At 36.7% G+C, this 22,282-nt stretch overlaps 1 protein-coding gene across 4 annotated transcripts in view; it reads left to right on the forward strand.

Annotated features, from left to right (window-relative positions):
• The window catches only part of ZNF385B (zinc finger protein 385B), a 319,758-nt gene that overhangs the window by 216,186 nt on the left and 81,290 nt on the right, over window positions 1-22,282 (forward strand). For 3 of the 4 annotated variants that reach the window (XM_039219068.1, XM_039219069.1, XM_039219071.1), the window contains one exon: window positions 16,333-16,475. In XM_039219068.1, coding sequence (XP_039074999.1) covers window positions 16,333-16,475 — 143 coding nt within the window. Of the gene's footprint in view, window positions 1-2,059; window positions 2,236-16,332; window positions 16,476-22,282 lie in introns of those variants that run through there. The other variant, XM_039219070.1, reaches the window with a different exon arrangement.

The raw sequence follows: 22,282 nt of genomic DNA on the forward strand, positions 1-22,282 counted from the left end.
CTGCGAGTGAGGACCCTGCTTGGGATTCTCACTCTCCTTCTTTCTCTGTCCCTCCCTCTTCCCTTTCTCTCAAAAATAAATACATAAGCTTAAAAAAAGCAACAACACAATTTTCTGAGTCCCATTCCCAGATTTATAATTCTGCAGATCTGGGATAGAGCGTGGGAATTTGCTTTGCTCACAAGTTTTCAGGCGATACTGGTACTTCTGGTCTGGGAACCACACTTTATATACTACTGAAGTAAATGAACAGCCTATGGGAGGTACAAGTAAAAGGTTTGGGAGTTTGAGGATGGACTAGTATGTCAGACCTAGAAATGTTTTGGAAAATACTCCAGGAATGAGGGATGATTTAAAGGCAGGCAAAAAAGAGTGAAGTAATTAGCTAGCTCCGTGAAAGAAAAATACTTCCAAGGAAGTAACAACATAATACCTATCGAACACAGAGTTTTCTGAGGAGGGGTCTAGATTTTTAAATGTAGGTGTAGATTTTTAAAAATAAAATGAAAAATGGGGCGCCTGGGTGGCTTCGTCAGTTAGGCGTCCGACTTTCGCTTAGGTCATGTACTCGCGGTTCGTGGGTTCGCGCCCGCATTGGGCTCTGTGCTGACTGCCAGCTCAGAGCCTGGAGCCTGTTTCAGTCTGTGACTCCCTGTCTCTCTGACCCTCCCCTGCTCACGCTGTCTCTCTCTCTCTCTCTCTCTCTCCTAGAAATAAATAAAACATTTAAAAATAATAATAATAATAATAAAATAAAAAATAAAAATAAAATGAAAAATAAAAGTGAAAACCACAGCAGTGACTATAAGTTTATTTTAATCATGAACAAGTAAATATGTGAGCAAGAAGTGCACAGTTGCTATTTGGGGAGAAATAAGTATAGAGCTAGTATAGGATGTTCCATTTAAAATGCTATTTTGTTACTATTCATAACAACTGAGATCATGGGGCCTGGAGATATGCACTAATTCTAAGAGTTGGTTTTTAAATTATCATTTTGATTGCTGCATCTAATTATTCCCTTAGGTTTACCTGTCCCTGATAGTTGCCATGCAAATCTGACATAAGCAGATATATCAAATCTCTGGATTTGGGTGGGTGCAATTTGCTCTGTACGTCACTAAAGTTTTGGCTGTGGTTGGCAAATGTGCTAAGTTGCACAACCAAAGGTGCAAAATCCTTCCTGACATTTAAAACATCATTCATTTCAAGTTTCTTTCATTCAGTCAAATGCCCACTAAGCTAACTCCTCAATATCAGTGACAATCAACCTAGCATAAGCAAAACAACCAGTCAGTCATGACCATACTGCACAACATGGATATAACAGAAGCTTTATCATGATCACATGATCAGATGCCACGAGATAAAGAGTGAAATTAGACATATGAGTACATAATGTATCATTTTAGTTCCAAGCCTACGCAACTGCTAATTTCACCATGAAAATTCTCCCACATAATTGAAATTAGGTTTTTGGCATTGAAAAGCATAAACATCCCTGTTAATGTTATCAGCATCAAATTGTTACCTGCTTTAGTCTTTTTTTAATTATACGCTGTGAATCTGTATTTAAAACCTAAAAATGCACAGGAAAGCAATGAAATTATTCAGGCCTAATGGTATACAAATAAATTATTCTGGACTAACAGAATATAAATAAAGTTCATATTTTGAGAAGACATCCTATTTTCAAATAAAAAGCAGTTTTGAAATAAAGATTTAGTTGCCCACCCAGAAAAGAAAAAACAAAAAACAATCCCTTTAAGTCTAAGTGACACCATAAATTCCAAATTGGTATAATAAATAAATATTCTGAGAGACTTGCAATGCTTTGTTGGGAAGGAGAGGTGAGTGTCAGATGATTTGATTTCATTTTTACTGTGGCTGAGAGGTAGTTTCTGAGTAGCTGAGTACCTGGGAGCTACTCAGAAAAATTACATGAAAGAAAGTAATTGTCAGTCTTTTAGGATATATTTGGTTCAGTGTCGTCAGAAGGTAGTCTGCCCTCTCCCTGGAATCAAGTTGCAAACACTATCCTCAATAGTAATTAGAGCTAAGCGGCAATTACAGGACGTATGATTTGTTCAGACGCACTGCCTGTCGGCTGTTTCCTAGCACCACATTTCACAGAAGCACCAGGTTGAGATGATGGAATTATTTATCTCTCAATGTAATACTTCGTACAGTGCTTGAATGCAGGAGTGAACGTGGACTGTAATCTTAAAAACGAAGGTAAGCATTGCTGGCTGATCAGCATTTACACCTCAGGGAACTTTTTCAGGAAGTATGTGACAAAAATGTAAAACAGTTAAAATCAATTTCAGAAAAAGAGAAAAGGATCAGAATTAGAGCAAGTAGAATTTGCTAACTTCACAACTCCCCTGCCCAATATCATCTTGGCTTTCCTAGTTTGTTTTTATTCACATTGTAATATTGGTTCATTTTGCTAAATGTTATACAAATGTGACTGATTTCCCACATCTCCTCTATCCTTTTTCTTTTGAAGTTTGTCTCAGAATAGCTAGCTAGTAGGTAAAAATGAAATTCATGTTTAATCCAAGTATTTAGAGCCCTCTCTCACTTTTCCCTTCAGGAAATCTGTTTAAACTCGTGCTTGTACCGATTCAAGAATGCACATTCAAACTGACAGAACTGTGGCTGGTAGCCTGTCACTAAATTAGGTGATGTGGGTGGGTGATTTGCACTCTTATCACCATCTTTATGATAATCGTGTTTCAAGCTTTTAATGTTTCATCTAGTTCAAATCAAAATTCAGTGGCTTCAATGTTTATTTAGACCCTTGGGCATAGAAATCTCTCTGGAAACTAGGTAAGTTTAGCTCCTCAGGAGGGAGTATTGTCTGTGATGAGGATGGATGTGGTTTGTATGTCTACAGTAGATGCTTGTAAAATTCTCATTTCTATTTTAATGTTTTTGCTTTAATTTCCCCCCAAATTCTTTTTTTTTTCAATTTTGTCAGTTTTTAAACATGAATAAATATTACTGTTAAGAAAGAGGTTACAAAGTCTTTGGCAGTAGGTAGCTGTTTTATCTCACAGTCCCCAGTAGGAGTTCAGGTGTTTGGAAAATATTGAAAGAGCATCGACTTCGTTTATTCTGTCTCATTGGTGAATTTGAGGTGTAAACAGGGTTCAGTAGACTCTTGAAAAAATGAGTAGAGTAAAGCCCATGAGCCTTCATTTTTCCAAGGTCCTAGAGACTCCGCGATGTGAAACTTCTTAGCAGACACTGTTGCTCAGTGGAGTTACCACAATTAGGCCAATACCTGATTCGGGAAGAAAATTGTTTTTCTTGTGCTGGGTCCATTATTGGCTTCAATCTGTATATTTGCTTTGTCATGGAATCATTTATCCTTCACACCATTTTCTTCATTAGAAAAATGTGGGATGATCATAAGCCGTGTAACAGGTTAGATGTCTACTTAGTATATTTTAAAGGACCTTATGCTCTGTAATGAAAAGTTATAGTATTTATATAACACAGGACACTGATGACATATTTTTATAAAAATATACCACTAAATTCTATGGTGAATTTAAATTCTTGCTCGTTGTCATGAGTATGGCAGATATTATCATGTGAGTATATATAAAAACAATCCTCAGTCATTGGAAATGACCTGACTATTTGAGACATAACCAGAGATATGATCTTCATCTAATTGTTTTATCTTGTCACAGGGACAGACTTATCCTGATACTAGTAAAATTTTGCTATTCGTCTTTTGATTTGTAAAAGCAAATATTGAAAACAAAATGAATGCTGCAAAAGAAGGCAAATGACAAAGTTTGAGTGTTTTCTGGTTCCCAGGAAGTATTATGGTGAAAGAGAGAGAGAGAGAGACAAAGAGACAAGAGACAGACAGGTATCTACACATGCAGAGATAGAAAAAGACAGAAACAGAGACATGAGAGAGACAAGAGAGATGAGAGAGGCAGAAAAGACAAACAGGTGAGAGGGAGGAGACTAGAGAGAGAGAAGGATAAAAGCAAGAGAGAAAGAGGGTGTTAGAGGGGGAAAAAAAAGATAGAGACACAGTCAATCAAAGTTTGGAAATAGAGATTGTACAATTTTGGAACTTTGAGTTCTTTTCTACATTTTTTTAACTGGAAACATGCTTCGTCAAATTAAATACATTGAGTCTTAGGTCTATTACTTTTCTTTATGTGTCCTTTAAAGTGAAGGGAGCTTAAATGGCTGTTTGAAGTTCAGAATAGACCAAGAGTCAAAACAAATGTTCATCTAAAAAAAATATTTCCATTCCTTTCTTGCCTTATAAAGCAAATCATTGACAAGGAAAATGATGAGTGCTATGATTAAATTCTCTACTTTCCATGTGGCACCTTATTAAAAAATCATTATGTCTTTGACTTTTGGTGTTTTTTGGAGAAATGAAACGGAGTCATATGAGAAGCCAAATAGAAATTCTGTAGAAGAAAAACTGGCACAAACTCAGTATAATGGTATAAGAATAAACATGATACACAGGGACAGGAGCAATCATTTATGATGAATCACTTCCAATGCAGAAAATCCTTGGGCATTCACTGGAGGGCCTTATCGGATCCTGTTTTGCCTATCCCTAGTGCCCCAGAAGCTGCCTGAATGACTAAAGCAAGGAGCATCAATTTCTAGGATGTCAGGACAATGGCAGAGTTCCAGAGATCCATGTCAGTGGTGGCCATTCCGTTTAATACCCACTAAATACACTTAGGTCACAGGACTCCATGTTTCTCAGAAGGGTGATACCACATTGTCTCCCAGTTGCCCAGCTCCTTTCTTGGAGGGGATTGGATGGCCTGCTTAACTAAGTTGTACCTCCTTATATAGTTTTTGCTCTGTTCTACTTCATTCTCTACAGATTTCTACAATACAGTCAAAGATAAAAGGGAGGAAAATCATTTTAGAAGTGAGATGTTAGGAAATTCCAAATAAGGAATTGGGGCTAATTCTAGTCTCTGTAATATTAAGCCAAACTTAACCATTCTTCCCTCCCTCCTCAAGTCCCCCTCACCTTTTTCCCTAAGTGAACCTCACTATCTCCCTATTACTTACAATCTCTGCTTGCTCTATTCCTGGCATGGTCAAATTAGTCACCCCATACCAGGTTCCTACAGGGATGAAATGGCAGCTTTCACAAATCCTGGTGGCCATGAGGGAGCCATCTCTGCAGCTCCTGGATGAAAGTTACTTCTTGGCTGATGGAGACCAAGAGTGGCCTCATCTATGATGGTCACCATGATCATAATCCACTAGAATTTGTTCTGAATTCTCCATAGTGCATTATAATTATGGTAGCCATGGAATATATGTGTAGAAAGGAAAAAGGGTTATAGCACAGCTGTTACTGCCCTGTTCATTCCCAAATTGTGCTTGCTAGGAGCCTGTGACTTTTTTTTTTTTTTTTTAACATAGGCAACAGCTTTTGAATAGCTTTGAAATGTTTAGTTAATATTTAAGCTTAGGAAACCTATTTTCTCTACCAAAGTGGGAGTAGAGAGCACTGGCAGAGCAAATATTAACTCTGTTTCTTTAAATTGAGCAAGCTTCTGGAGAAAAAGTATCTTTTTAAAGGACCATTATGTAAATCACTATTCCTTTTCTCCCGTTTGGTTCTTAAATGCAAATAGCCAAGTAACTGAATGCAAGAATGGAAATTCTCTGAAACTAGGGGGCAAAACATTTTATATCCTGGAGCTAGAATGTATAGCAGCAGCTGGATATGTTGAACTCCTGAGTTGCTATATGCAGCCCCTTCAGCCTGGCCCTTCAGTAAGTTGCAGAGAAGAGGCCTAAAGACAGACGCAGAGAGGTCTCCATGACCCTGCCGCTTTGATCTGCTCCAATGCAAGGTCAGCTGCCATTGCTTGGAAAAATGTGTCTTTTCAGATAGCATTTTTGTCACAGTACTGATAGTACTTCAGTATAAAAACCACCAACAAATGTATGTGTGCCTTCTGCTATGAAGCTGTTTGAATTAGTTATGTTGACCCAAACAGTACAGTTGAAAGCATAGTTTTGATGGGGTTTGTTGTTCTTTGTTTTATATCATTGGGAATATTAAAAGAATTGTTTAAAATGAGGTGCTGCAATCAATCTTCTGCTGTTCTTAAATTTTGGCTCATGGCTGTACTGGCTTTTCTCTCTGATTTAATTTCTTTCTTTCATTATTCATATTAGTAAAACATTAAAATTAAAATCTCATTGAAAAATGAATACTCCTAAATTTTAGTCAAAATATAAAAAGAAAACAGACCAAATGCAAATCTATTTGAATATTTAAAGAAGACAAAGACTTCAACATATGATTCTTGTACATCTTTGATTGTATTGACAAATATTCGAAACAATGTCTCTGGAAAATGAGAACTCTAAATGTGAGTCTACCATCAGTCAGGTATGCCCGATTAAATTCTGTTAATCATTTATCTCATCTAAAATGAAAGGTAGGTTCTTTTTTTTAATGTTTATTTATTTTGTGAAAGCGTAAATGGGGAAAGACAAATAGAGAAAGAATCCTCTGTGCGCTGCCAGCACAGAGCCTGAATCCCACAAACCGTGAGATCATGGCCTGAGCCAAAATCAAGAATTGAGCACTTAACCAACTGAAACACTCAGGGCCCCAAGGGTAGATTCTTATATTATGTTTAGCTGTAAAATGTTATAAGACATAATTCCTCAAGAAATATTCAACAGTTTGAGGAAAAATAGTAGTTGCCTTTCCTAGGGAAGTCTGTACTTTTTTTTTAATGTTTTTTGTTTTTTTTTAAAATTTATTTCTGAGAGAAAGACAGCATGAGCAGGGAAGGGTCAGAGAGAGAGGGATCACAGAATCCAAAGACAAGCTCCAGGCTCTGAGCTGTCAGCACAGGGCCTGACACAAGACTCGAACCCAGGAACCGTGAGATCATGACCTGAGCCAAAGTCAGACACTTAACTGACTGAGCCACCCAGACGCCCCTACTTTTTGAAAGTTTCTAAAATAAATAATAGTTTAAAAAAATAAAAATAAATAAAATTAGAGTAAAATAAGTGTTAGTTCCATGAGGCCATTAGGTGTTTCATATGCTGTAAAGAGAGAGTAAAAAGTTCCTCTTTTTACTCCTGAAAAGGCTTCAGACTTCATGAAAGCATCTTGATGCCATAGACAGGAGTCACTGGGCAAATGTAGCACAGGACCATCTCCCTATGTCTTTTTGCCAGAAAGTTTCATCAGGCTACTGTGACCTCCCAATCCATGCTCGACCTCAGACAATTTTAGTAAAGCCCTGTCTGGAGATAATTTTGGCTTCTCTAAAGACTTTGTAATTTAGGAACTAAGCTCATGACATTCCCTTTTGATAAGTCAGGTATATTAAAAACTATTTCAAAAAATGATAAGACATTTGTCAGAACCCTGTTTTCCCTTCTTTGAGCTTCTTTTCTTGCATGGTCATGCTTAATAATATCAGGTTACAAGTGGAAAAACTATAGCAAAGCAAAAATATTGCCAATTCAGCTTCAAAGAAGACAATTGATCCTCAAGACTTTTTTTGAAAACCAATTATCTTCTTTACTTAAATTCTGAAATTCTCAGATTTTTCACTTCTACTTCAGAAAAAGGATGACAGCTATTGAAGTATGTCACATGTTTAATCATATGATATTTTGGTCCCGCAGAGTAAAAAAATCTGACCCTTTTGTTCAGCATTTAAATATAAGAAAGTCAGTACATGAACAAAGTATTCAGACATAAATGAATCACCACTTGGCTGTAAGTATTCTATTGCCACACATTCAAAAAGCCATCCTTTGCATCTTAGCAAAAGATTCATCATTTTCTGTAAAAGCTGGCATATTACTACTAAACCCAAAGGACATTGTGGCTTAAAATCTATCATGATGTGGCTTCACTGCTGGTTTTTGATGCAGCACTTCATTACTGCCCATAAACTTCAGTGTGGTACTCAGAAGGATTTATTTTTAAATGCAACATTCTGCCAGGATGCTGTTCCCAGACTCTTTGGAGGGAACCCTGAGGTGCCCCAAGGGAGACCCAGGAGCAGAACTGCCAATTGTTAAGATTTTATAGACTCAGAGTTCTAGATACACATTTTTCTCTTTGGCATCAGTAGATTCTGTGTCAGTGTCTTCCGTCCACTTATGAAATTCAGCAAGGAAGCATCAGCATTAAAGAGAACTTTTATTTTCCCACAAATCATTTTGAGCAAAATCAAGCTGGCAGGGGGGAAAACATCATATTCATCCTAAAAGTATACAAACTTGACAGCACTTGAAGATGTTCTTATTGGAGAATTTTTCCTGTATTTGCCAAAATCGTTTACTAAAATTATTATCATTGAACACATTACTTCTAAAAAGTTTCTCTTGACGTATAACATACAGAGATGGGCACATAAATGTGTGGTTGAATGAATGTACATAAACATAACATACCTGTGTAATTGGCACCAAGATCAAGTAGAAGACATTTCCGGCACCTTACAAGCCCTTCTCATGTTCCACACACCCTTCCTAAAAGGGTAACCCTATCCTAACAGCATAGTTAATTTTGCCTGATTTTATACTTTGTGTAAATTGGTATTATACTTCATGTTGATATGCTCCCTTATTTTAGTTTTTTTCTTTAACATTATGTTTGCAAGGTCTATTTCTTGTTGCACATAATTATAAATCATTTGTTCCTATTGCTATATTCCATTTTGTGAATGTTTTATTGCATGAAGAACCAAAATTATATATTTCTACTGTTAATGGGTTAATTAGCTAATTTCCAGTTTGGGCCTATTATAAATAGTATTGCTATGAGCATTCTAGTATATTTTTCTGTTAGGTAAATACCTAAAAGGGGACTTGCTGAGTCATAGGATTTGTACTGATTCAGTTTTAGTAGATATTGTTATTCAAAGTGGTCGTAACAGTCGACATCAGAGAGGAGGAGGTTGGGGGGATGGGTTATATAGGTGATGGGTAATAAGGAGGGCACTTGTCACGATGAGCACTGGGTAATGTATGGAAGTGGTGAATCACTATATTGTATTCCTGAAACTAGTATTACTCTGTATGCTAACTAACTGAAATTTAAATGAAAAGTGAAGAAAAAAAGTTCTAGTTGCTCCATATCCTTGTCAGCACTTGATAATCTCAATCTTTCTTCATTGTAGCCATTCTTGTGGGTATATAGTGATATCTCATTGAAGTTTTAATCTGCATATCCCTGATGACTAGTGAAGTTAAGCACTTTTTCATGTTTACTGGCCATTTTAGTATATATTTTTGGGAAGTGTCTATTCTTCCACCCATTCTTCCCATCATGTTTTCATTTTCTTATTGGTCTATAGTTCTTTATTCTAGATTAAAGTCCTTTTTCAAAATCTCTATTTTATTATTATCTCCCACTCTGTGGATTGCCTTTTCGTTTCCTTGATATGTCGTATTCCCACAGCTTTATTCTTCATAGAGTATATTGTCAATTTTTTTTCCTATATGATTAACACCTTTTGTTTCCTATTTAAGAAGTCTTTGCTTTTATGACTCCAAGGTCATAAAAATGTTCTTGTTTTACCTTTTAAGCCAGAAATGCTAAAAATATCTTGAATGCTTAAGAAAGTTTTACATTGTTTTAAATGTTTTATTTATTTTTGGGAGAGAGAGAGAGAGACAAAGCGTGAGTAGGAAAGGGTCAGAGAGAGGAGACACAGAATCCAAAACAGGCTCCAGGCTCTGAGCTAGCTGTCAGCACAGAGCCTGACGCGGGACTCAAACCCACGAACCGTGAGATCATGACCTGAGCCAAAGTCGGACGCTTAAGCAACTGAGCCACCCAGGCGCCCCAGAAAGTTTTACATTTTAATAAGATTTGGTTTTCTTCATGCAGTTCACTCTACCATTCTACCATATCCACCTCTCAAAATACTAACCATTCCTCAAGGCTTATCTTAAGAGATAGCTCACCTATGAAAATATTTATGAAGCCAACTCCTAACCAGATGTAATTTCGTTCCTTCTTGAACCCCTTGAGCATTTTGTTGATAATTTGTGATCCCTGACATATCCTACCTTTTATAAGTATCATTGAACTTAAGTATGTATTCTCCTGGGGTATGGTGTAGTGTGAGAGGAGTAGGAATAGTTCATAACTCCAGTAACCACAGTTTATTGAACACTCACTATGTGTCACGCACAGGATTAAGCATTTTGCATACAAAAGTACTACCAGTCCCATGCTGTAGGTACTCTTATTTACTCCAATTTATAAAAAAGAAAATAGACGTTTAAAGAAATAAAATCACTTGCCCAAGTTTGCATAACAAGAAAGTAGTTGACCTGAACTCCTGAATTGGTACATTTCACATGTGTAGAACAGCATTGCCTGAAGGACATGCCAAGCATTATAATGGTTCCAGAATCTCTGTTGGGGGGTGAAGGGGGAAGGATTGGTTCATGCTCAAGAAATTGAAAGTAGAAATTATATCTGCCTTGACATTGACAGTGCCTATTAGTATATTATAAACTATAGGATATCTTGCAAAAAAGAATCACTTTAAACTTTGTTGAAGCCAGCATTTTTTAAATGTATTTGAGGACAGAATCTTTTTCAATGAACAACTTTACATGTAACTCACTTTATGGAATGATGACATGGACTTTAGAGTCAGACAAACAAGAGCTTAGACCGAGGCCCTACCACCTATGACATACTAGGTGATCTCAGTCTCATTAAGCCTCACCTTTCTCAGCTGTAAAATGGGGGTAATAATATAAGCCTCATAGAATTGTATTATAATTTAATAAAATAAGGAACACAAATCACTTACCCTACATAAAGTAAAACCTCATTAAATGCTAGCTGTTGTTACTATTTTATCTTCTCTTAAAAAGTAAAATAAATTCTATTGAATTCATTTCATAATCCCTATACCTGTTAGCACTATGCCTTTACACTTGTTCTTCCATAAGTATTTATGAAATTAAATAATACTATTATTTGGGAAAGGTTATTTTTTCATAAATATATTCTAGAAGCATGTCCTATAGCATATTAAAGAAATCTTATGTATATTAGTTATTTCAGTATTAATCACTACATTAGGATCAAATAAAAGTTTCAGCTAATTCCCAGCTTCAAAGAAGATCAAACATTTTATTTTATTTTTTTAATGTTTTTTATTTATTTTTGAGAGAGAGGCAGCATGAGCAGGGGAGGGTCAGAGAGACACACACACAAAATCTGAATCAGGCTCCAGGCTTTGAGCTGTCAGCACATAGCCCGATGCTGGGCTCGAACCCACGAACCATGAGATCATGACCGGAGCCAAAGTCAGAAACTTAACCAACTGAGCCATCCAGGTGCCCCAAGAAGGTCAAACATTTTAAATATCTTAATTTGATGGTAAAATGCTGTCTACAGCTGGAGCATGTGTCTATATAACTGAAGTGTTTTCAAGTGTACAATTTAGTGACCATAGAGTAGTAGTAAAGAACAGAATTCAGTAGTCAAATTTCCTGAGTTTTAATATTGCCTTCTCCATGTACAAAATGCAAGTGGTTGAACTTATCTTCTTTGTGACTCAGTTTCTCGTCTGTAAAATGGGGCTAGTAATAATACCTTGTTTATTGGGTTATTGTGAACATATATGTATATGTTACACATATAATCTCTTTTTTTTTAAGTTATTTATTTCAAGAGAGCACACATGTGGGATGGAGAGGGACAGAGAGAGAGAAAGGAAGATTCCCAAACAGACTCTGCAATGTCAGGGGAGACCCTGACGCAAGGCTCAATCCCACAAACCGTGAGATCATCATATACTCTTAATAGATACAGAACTGAGTATATAATATATAATAATATATAATGATAGAAATGACATAAACATATAATTTAATATGCCTAAATGAGTATATATGGATATACATGTATAAATATGTATGCATACTTTTATGTATGTTTACATATGTACATACATAAGTAATGTGCTTAAGGTGGTGCCTGGCACATAGTATGCACTAAAAAATGTTATCTCTGTTTTTATGTGGCCTTTCCAGAAACAAAACCCTTTTCAGTCACAAAGCCTACTCACATAGCCACCTCCTTGTGACTACACTAGATCTCTCGATAACTTAGTTTTCCTCACATGGCAAACTGATGAAAGAATGGAAACGATAAGACAGAGACTAAAGGAGATGCTGGTTGGTGATTGTTCTGGTAAGAGGGAAGGTTACTCAGTGAAGCTGGGAAAGCAATTAAAGAGAAAACTGAGTTTGGTAGAACTCCTGAAACGCCACTCATTTTAATTTCTTTAAAGACGTCTTTGGGGGAATAAAAATACATCACTGGGAATTCTGTAATTGGCATTGCCTTCACCTAATAGACTTTTAGAATATGTTAAGCTTTTTATTTTAGTACTCACTAAAGCAGACATACATAATAATGGCATAAGAAGAAACTACTTCTGCAGGATATAGAATATAGATTTGTTCTCATTCTGTACATGCTTCTCCACACAGTTTTTCTGTGACTTTGGCATTTTCTCCTTCTAACACTGAGGTGTTTTGTTTGCTTGTGTTGTGCTGCATAGGGAAGAACCACTAGAAACCCTCAAAGCTATCACCTAAAACTTCAAGATAATATTTCTAAAGGTCAAAGACTATGGCAGTAATTTCAAATGTTGCCTAACTCTCAAATGAGGTGCTATTGTGATGAATTACGGTATAATCCATTGACATAATAAAGCACCTATTCTGTTACAGAGGTAGTTGGCTGAAATAATAGTTTTATGATCATAGTGGTGAGTTGTCTTTCTCATATTATTGGTTTCGTAGTTATAGATAAACACAACTTGGAATTTACAGTGAAAATGAAATTTGGAGGAGAGGCTTAATTGCATTCATATTGGAAAGTATATAAACATGTGGAATTTCCATGGTGAGAGGAGTGACTGTTACATCGTTGGGGTATACATGCTGATGTGTGTGTGTGTTTCATTTAGGTCAGGGGTCTCTGATCAATATATTTACAGCAAGTGACATAAAAATCTTTATTGTCAAAGAAGGTAGAGCCCTATTATGACTGGATTCATTATGATATATGACAGATGATATCTTATGCTTTGAAATAAAACGACGTATAGGAGGTATCTTAGACAATATTGCCAAATCAAACAAAAGACAGAGGTTGACCTGACCCCTGTGCAGAGCAATGTGAAGGATTTTTATACTGAAATACATGCTCATTCATTATATTTTCAATCCTTTTTTTTTCTCAGCAAATTTTAGAGAAATTAAGCATTTTCTTGTAGGATGCAATGTATTTTGGCCAAATTTCTGTTTGTATCTCCTACCAACTGGGCATCCCAGGGTGAGGAGAAATGCTTCCCAAGAGCAGAAAAGGCAGCAGCAAAATCCCGAATAAGGTGACAGAGACCTGACCCAACCTGTGCAAAACAGTGGGCTTTATCCCCATTCATTTCCCATTTGCAAAAACTCTTTGAAGCGGTAGGTTTTGGTGAGGCAATCTGAAAAAGCAGGTCTTAAAAGTAAAAACAGCAAGGTTGAGGTGAGGGGAATTGATGGAAGCAGTTTATATTTATTCAGGAGATCTACCAGTACTTTAAAACAATCTGTGTTTAACATGGCAAATTGTCTGTCATTAAAATGCTAATGAATAGTAAACAGCTGCTAAGTTTTTATGCTAATGAATGGTGGCAGCTAAGTAGTTCTCAAGCCTTGTCTTATTACCATAGATATTTGATTGGGTAAAGGGGATCATTGCGCATTCTGACCTTTGTTGATGGAGCAATCTGTTTGTCAAGTTCCATGTTGTGTTATATTTGAATTGAGTTTGTTAGTACGAAATGACTTTTGCCAGGCCCTCGGATACCGTGTACTTCTGGTGTTATCACAGTGTTACCATTATGGGCTGAAGGAAAAAACTTTGCTCCTTGGTGGGTGGGGGAGACCCATGATTGCAAAATAATTTATCTGTTTATCAGGCAGCTTGAAATAGAATAATTCTGCATACTTTCCAGACTTTAGGCTTTTAACAATTATAATAATTGTGAGTTGTAAAAGGCCATCGTTCTAAAATAAGAAATATCTTTCTTTTCAATTTAGCTACAATTTTAAAGCAAAGCTTTTAACATAAATATTTTAATAAGTGCTTCTGCAACATTTGAAATACTGACATAATATATCATCTTGGATCTATGAGCTCTGATGTTAGCAATGACTATAACATTACCTAATTAGAAGAAAAAGTGTACTTAAATACAGGGTGGTCATGTGAATGCTAGGCTGAGATCAGAGTATTTCCTTTGGCATCTGAAAAAAACATTACTGTTTGATCTATACTTTTGGTTGCTTCTATTTTCACTGAGTCCTACTCTATATTCCCTAATGGATGAGGCTGACCTAAAGACTTACCATTACAGATAAATGCTTCAGACGCCTTTCTCTTTTTTTCCTGCTTTAGGATCAATGTAAATGAGTCCATTAAACACTATTACTAATAATATTCTGGAATGATTTGAAATATAATGCAGAGTTTATTAAGGAAATCCATTATCAAAAAATATATCATTGAAATAGGAATTTTAATTATTCTGGAATACTGTGTGAGAACATTGGTGGAAATTTTAATAGTTGGAACATTTTCCCATACTGTTTATTTCTCCTTGAAGTCAGTAGGAGATTTCTGGCATATGTTTATTTGTGGTCCTATATATACATGCTGGGAGAAATTGGAACCCTCATAGACTGCTTGTGGCACTATAAAATGGCTCAGACATTTTGGAAAACAGTCTGAAAGTTCTCAAAAGGTTAAGCCATATGATTACCATATGATCCAATAATCCCCAATTTCACTCTTAGGTATATAGCAAAGAGAACTAAAAATACATCTCCATACAAAAACTTATAGACAGATGTTCAGAGCAGCATTATTCACAATAGCCAAAAAGTAGAAACAACCCAAAGGCCCATCAACCGATGAATGAATAAGGAAAAAGTAAGTACATCTACGATGGACTATTACTCAGCTTTACAAAGGAATGAAATTTTCATACATGCTACAACATGGATGAACCTTGAAAACATTGTACCATGTGAAAGAAGCTTGTCACAAAAGAACTCATATTGTATGACCTCATTTAAATGAAATGTCCATAATAGACAAACCTAGAAACAGAGTAGAGTAGTGGTTGCCAGGAGCTGGGGGTGTTGAGAGGTAATGGGGAATGACTGCTAATGGATATGGAGTTTTTTTCAGGGATTGTGAAAATGTTCTAAAATTGATTGTGGTGATGTGCACAGCTCTGCAGAGATGCTAAAAAATCACTGAATTGTACGCTGTAAGTGAGAGAGTTGTCCAGTAAATGAATTACATCTCAAAAAGTTATATTAAAAAAAAGAAGGCATGCCAGAGCCTGTGTCTCAGAGGACTACCTGCACCAGCAGCTACTCACCCACAGTATGCGGAGGCTTCAGAAGAAGAATGCTTGTTACCAGAGAGGACTGCTTTGAATCTCCCACACATGGGTTAGCCCACATTCCTAAAGAGATGACAGCTAGTATAATTGTGGGCAAAAAGGGGGTAGTTGCTACCATAATACAAAGCTCATTAGAAATAAAAGATGGAGACAAATACTTGAGTTTCTGTCCCAACTTCTCCCTGTCCCCCAATACCCTGCCCCACTCAGGCAGTTCTCACTCCTTTTAGATTCTCTAACTATCCAATGTCTAGACTACTTATTGCCCTCACAGCAAGGGCAACTTTTGCTTTGTTGTTGTTGTTGTTGTTGTTTTTTTTTTAGAAACAAATAGTTTGAGTCATAATTTTCTTGGGAGCAGTGACTATGAGTCCGAGGTTTTTTTTTTCCCCCCTTGTAAAAACCCTATAATTATATTTGATCTGCATATAGCATGCCTACTAGCCATTCAATAACTGACTAGTAAAGAGAATCTGGCTGCGAGAGGCTCATGCCCTCCTTCTCTCCTATGTTTTTGGCTACTCAGACAATGATTGAACCACAGGCCGAGCTCATTGTGCCCCACCTGCCAGTGGGATCTGTGTTGTTTGTATCTCTGAGCAGCCCGTGGCCCCCGTCATAGGGAAGTATTCTGCATCACTGTCTTCCATAATGAGCAAGAAGACCCCTTTTCACTGTATTCTCCTCCTGTGCCATTTGCTTACTTTCAGCATGACTCTTGTTCTGGGCTTGCAGATCAGCAGTCTTGTTTTTGCACGGTAGGTTGGGGAGGGAGATGTAAGCAAGGAAGACTGAATTCTTTTTGTTTTGTTCTTGGCAGGCAGTACATGCCACACTACTACGCTTCCTGCTCTTGTGCGCACACCTGCCCTGATGATGCAGCCTTCACTGGACATCAAACCGTTTATGTCTTTTCCAGTGGACAGTAGTTCTGCTGTGGGGCTCTTTCCAAATTTTAACACAGTGAGTAAACGCATTTTTATTTTATTTGTGTCCTCCTCAATCTCTTTCATGCCAGCTGTGAATAGGTAATAGATATAGCCTGTTTCCAAAGTGTGTAATTTTAGACCATATATTGGTTACACTGATCAGCTATGTTATGAAAGATACTCCTTCTCCCATAGGAGTTAGTCCGAACAATAGCCAGTATATTTCTTTTACAAATTTTTCCACAAATGACTTTTCACCTGTGGCTTTGAGCTATTTTGATAGAGTTCAGTGGCTTGAGAACCTTATTATTTCTGGGATCCTATTCACATGCTTAAGAACACAATTTAGAGATGCCAAGCCACATCGACTTTCCCCTACTACTAGAAAGAAAGTGTATGCTTTAACTGGATACATTTTTTATTTGGGACATATTTTGGATCTTAACAAACAGAATATTTATTGGGAAACTATTGTGGATTATGTGAATATGACTCTATTTTTTAAAAAACACTTTAAGTCTACACATTAATTGTCTGCATGATAGTTTGACCTTCCTTTTAAAACATACAACAAAGATTAGTGAATTACCTACAATTACTAGTGTTCTTCATTCAGGTCAGCTGACTGGTATCTGAATGAAAGACATTTTGTAGGCATGCCAAGTGGAACATGATACCTTTCAACAATAAAATTCAGCATAAAAATCAGTCCACAGCCAAATGCTCAACTTGTAGGAAGAGAAAAGGTTAAACAGTTCAGGTGATTGTAGGAATTATTTGTTTAGTCAATAAATGCAGTCATCTGGGGCCTGATGGTCTACATGAATGATACAGCATTATAGAACCTGCCATAATTAAGAAGAAGAATTGCATTATCAACACCACCAGACAGTGAGCATTTGAAATACTGCCAAGTGTTTCCTTTTGCAAAGTCATCTTTTGTATGAAGTGAAACAGAAAGAGGGTTTTTCCTCAAGGGTTGTAAATAAAATCTGCTGACAGGCTGTCTGTCACAGCTTGGTGTTGTAAGGTAATTAGGGGGTAGTGGATCAGCCTACTGATCCAAAGACCGCTGGCTTTGACTTAGCAAATATACAGTTGAATCGAATGTTCGCGTGTTTTTTGGGTTTTTCAAAGACAAGTCAAACAGTTAAAAAAAGAAGAAGAAGAAGAAAAAGGCATAAACCGCCAAGCATCATTTCTAGTGCGGTGGAGCAGCTCAGTGAGAGAAATCAGGCCTGCCCTGACCACATAATCCATCAGGAGTAACCACCCAAAACACCACATCGTGCCATTTCAGAGAGCTTCAACCCAGGCACGCCTGTTGTATCCTCTACTGAAACATGGGTGATACATTCCATACATAATTGAGTTGAGTTATACTTCTTAAAACACTTACTGGGTATTTGTATTTCAATTAATGTGCAATTAGAAGACAGCATTTGTAGCCACGGCAGAAGTCCAGCCCCTGTCAACCTGGACTAGGGGTAGGAGTGAATGACCCCACTGTAGTTCAATTATTTGTAACACAAATAATTCATAAATATACTTGCTTCAAAGATTCAAATAAAACATTAACATTCAAAGCAAAATGTGTAAGTCACCATTCTCTGCCTCTGTGTACAGGTCTGCTCCCTTTGCTAGAGGAAAGTACCCTCATAGGCATCCTTCTCTTCCCTTTCTAGAAGTGTGTTATGTACATACTTAATAGGAACCGGATCACAGTTGTCTTTCTACAACTGCGATGGAATGATCTGCACTATTCTCTTAGTTACTTTTTTCAGCAATCAAAATGTCTTACATATACCTCTGTGTTCGTAAAGATTATAAAAAATGGAAAGAATGTCTTCATAATTTTAAGATAAAAACACAGTTTCATAATGGTTTACTAATGTTGTGTAGGACTGATAGACATACTAACTTGCCTTTTTGTTCCATGTAGCAGTTAACATTATGAAATATTTGAGAAAACCCAAAGCATAATTCACTCTTTTTTAAAAAAATTTTTAATGTTTATTTATTTTTGAGGGGGGAGGAAGGGCAGAGAGAAAGAGAGAGAGAGACAGAATTCGAAGCAGGCTCCAGGCTCTGAGCTGTCAGCACAGAGCCTGACGCGGAGCTCGAACCCACAAGCTATGAGATCATGACCTGAGCTGAAGTGGGCCGCTTAACCGACTGAGGTGCCCCAAGCATAATTCTAATAGAAGTTCACTTTTTTTTCCTGAAAGAAAATAAGCTTGTAACCTTCAAATGGAAATACTTTTGGTTGCGGTGAAGAATATAGCAAAGAACTACATGAAATAATCATTTTACTCTCTGTATTATATTACGTCCAAGGCATTTGGTGGACGAGGGACACTTCCGGTAGGATATTAAAAATAAAGTCATTGCAAGTGGGACCCTCTATCATCTGGTAAATAAATTAATTTATAGGATCATTGAATTACCTATGATTTTTCACTGAATTACAGTTTCAATTACTCTAACCTCTTCCCTATAGACTCATTCATCCCAGTGTCTAACTCACCTCATAGATTTCCTAGGACAGTTTCATAAAAGTCATTGTCCACATTTTACTAGGAAATCACTTTTGTACCACTAATAATAATTATACTAGATCATTGTATATTTGATCTAGTTCTAAGAACTATTTGATTATAATCTAATTCTAGGAACTCAGATCTTAGAACATTTTAGAAGACTATGGTTATAAGTCAATTCCCATTGTCTAGAGAGAGTTAGTAATAGAAGAACTGAGACTTGAATTAAAATCTCCTAACTTCAAAACTCACATTCCAGCTTATCCACATCTTTAGATCTATTGGTCCATGTTGCCTCCCACATCATTCAGTGTGAACAAAGCTCAATCAGAAATCTTTTGTGCTCTTTTCTGGAAGCATGGTAGCAAATTTTCAGCAGAATCATTACATAGAAAGAGGAAAGAATTTTTTTGAATGTGTAAAATGGACCTCTACAAACAATATCTTTGAAACAGAATATATTTTAAAAAGTTATAATTTCTTGTTAGCAAGTTTTAAAAGCCTATTCCATTCAATAGTCCACTTGTTCTTTGAGAAGCAAGGCGAATGCTATTTTAATCACTTTATTTTTAACCAAAGATAGCATTAGTAAATATAATAAATATATTTTAACTCATAATTATTATCAGAAGAATAAAAACACTGTACTCTCATACCATAGCTCAAAGTTTTAGAATTTTGAAGTTCTGTTGTCTTCCTTAAGCAGATTTTTAAAAATACATATAAAGTAAAGATTTCCTTCTGTTTTTGTAGTGGAGTAAGATAATGTTACATGAGAATTATCGCCAAAAATGAAACTGGATTCTGTCATATTCCAAAATGGGATACTTGCCTGTTGTATATTAAATTGTACACAGTAAGAGATACGCTTCACAGCATTCATTTAGTGACTGTCTTGCCTTCTACCCCACAACTGACAAAATCTCTCTCATTGTTTACATGTGAAGAATAAGCAAATAATTCAAGACACTGTTCAAGCAGAGTTATGAAGAGACATGCTAGGGAAGGCAGAGTTTAGATCACTGATACTTTCTGATGAGCTCTATGTCAAGGATGCATGCCTGGAGAACAATGATGTTAACTCTACACTTTAGCAGTTTTACTTTACAGAGGGGTAGTTTTCAGTCACTTACAGGTAAAAGACTCTGCAAACCAAAACAGCAATGTTTAAAGATCTCTCAACCTTCATATCTAAACCCTAATAGGCTTCTTTGCCTAGCTACCCATTAATGCTCACTTCCACCACTGCCACCCCACCTTCAACCATTTGTCATTCAGGGCCAACTTAGATATCACCTCTCGCACAGCAAGTTTTCTGTGATCTGCGTGTCTGCATTAAGTTCTATCCTCTGTATTTACAGGGTGTCCCCAGATTACCTCCATTATAGCAGTTGTCGAACTATAGTCTAATTACCCAATTACCTGTATTCACTAGAATGTCAAATCCTTGAGGACAGGGCCTATGGCATGTTCCTCGCTGGATGCCTGATATCTGGAACAGGAGCTCAGTAAAACTTTCCTGAAGAGAAAGAAAAAAGGAGGGAGGAAGGACCCTAGTTTTTTGTTTTTCAATGTACATATTCTCCTACCCAGCAAAGGAAATACTAACATTTCTGAGCCTTATCTAAGCATGAGGTAATGAGCTTAGGTGTTTACTTTCATTTTTATTTTCCTGGGAACTTTCATCTTTTTTTTTTTTTTTTTACCTTGAGGGCAATAATTAGTTACAAATTTTTCTGCAGCTCTGGTTCTGGCTTCCTCTATGTGGATGGTGTGGAAGCTTTGCAAGTATCTACTACATTTCTTGTCCTAGGTCCTACTCTTAAAAGCAGTTCGTTAAAAAAGAAAGTTATTCATTACTGGGTTTTATTGAAAACATAATATATGCATTAAAGAGCACTGGATTTGAGGAAGAAGATAAACAAAATAAGTTAAACAAAAATACCCTAGTTCCCAAGAGACTTCTAAGAAATAGAATAAAAAAGACTAGAAAAGGCAAGATATTAAAAACCAAGAAATACAGGCAAAGTAAAAATAGTTACTGAACTTTACAGTGTTATAGAGGAGCCAGAAAGAATGGTGGGTGGGTTTTTTGTTTTGTTTTGTTTTGTTTTGTATCCCAGTAGAGCTATTTTCATTAGTTTGTTTTTCACTTTGATTAAATTTGCCAAATGCCTCATGGTCATCCTTTAATTACTGTGCATAATACTTTGGTAGCTACCAAAATATATGCAATTATTTCTATTAGAATTTCTCCTTTCCTACAAATATCATATGTTTGCACGTATAGGAGGATTAGGAGGAACTTAACTGAGGAACAAGGGGGAGAAGAAGGGGGGAAATGGTGGGGGAAAGGGAGAGAGGCAAACCATGGGAGACTCTTGAATGCTGACAAAAACTGAGGACTGATGGATGTGGGGGGGGAGGGGGGAGGGGCATGGAGGAGGACACTTGTGGGGATGAGCACTGGGTGTTATGTGGAAACTAATTTGACAATAAACTATTTGTAAGAAAAAAAAAAAAAAAAGAATTTCTCCTTTCCTTTACTGTGGATCCAATTTTTATCTTCATTAAATCCAGATAATACTTGGTATTTAATATTTGGTGTTTAACAAGCAGGTAATACTTGGTGCTTAATTCTCCGTAAGGAGAAACTGCTTCAGAATTGAAATAAATTGCATACTTAGTAAGATGGATAACATCAACTTATTATGATAAAATAAGACCATTTAGAAGCTATATCCACACACTGTTATGCTGTTATGGACTGAATGTTTGTGTCCTCCTCCCCAAATTCATATTTTGAAGCCCTAACACCTGCAGGTGGTATTTAGAGATGGGATTTTTGAGAGATATTTAGGGTTAGATGATCATGAGAGTGAGGACCCCATAATGACATTAGTGCACTTATAAGAAGAAAGCTTTCCAGAGGCGCCTGGGTGGCTCAGTCGGTTAAGCATCCAACTTCAGCTCAGGTCATGATCTCACGGTTTGTGGGTTCGAGCCCCACTTCAGGATCTGTGCTGACGGCTCAGAGCCTGTTTCAGATTCTGTGTCTCCCTCTCTCTCTGCCCCTTCCCCACTCATTCTCTGTCTCTCAAAACTGAATAAATGTTAAAAAATTTAAAAAAAAAAAAAGAGAGCTTTCCACAGAGAGCTTTCCCTGTCTCTACTATGTGAAGACTTAGGGAGATAGCAGCCATCTGCAGCCAAGAAGAGAGCTCTCACCAGGACCTGACGATGTTGGCACCTTATCTCAGAATTCCAGTCTCCACAATTGTGATAAAATATACTTCTGTTG

Source organism: Hyaena hyaena, unplaced genomic scaffold (assembly GCF_003009895.1).
Source record: "Hyaena hyaena isolate Hyena2069 unplaced genomic scaffold, ASM300989v1 scaffold_785, whole genome shotgun sequence".
Classification (NCBI taxonomy): Eukaryota; Metazoa; Chordata; class Mammalia; order Carnivora; family Hyaenidae; genus Hyaena; species Hyaena hyaena.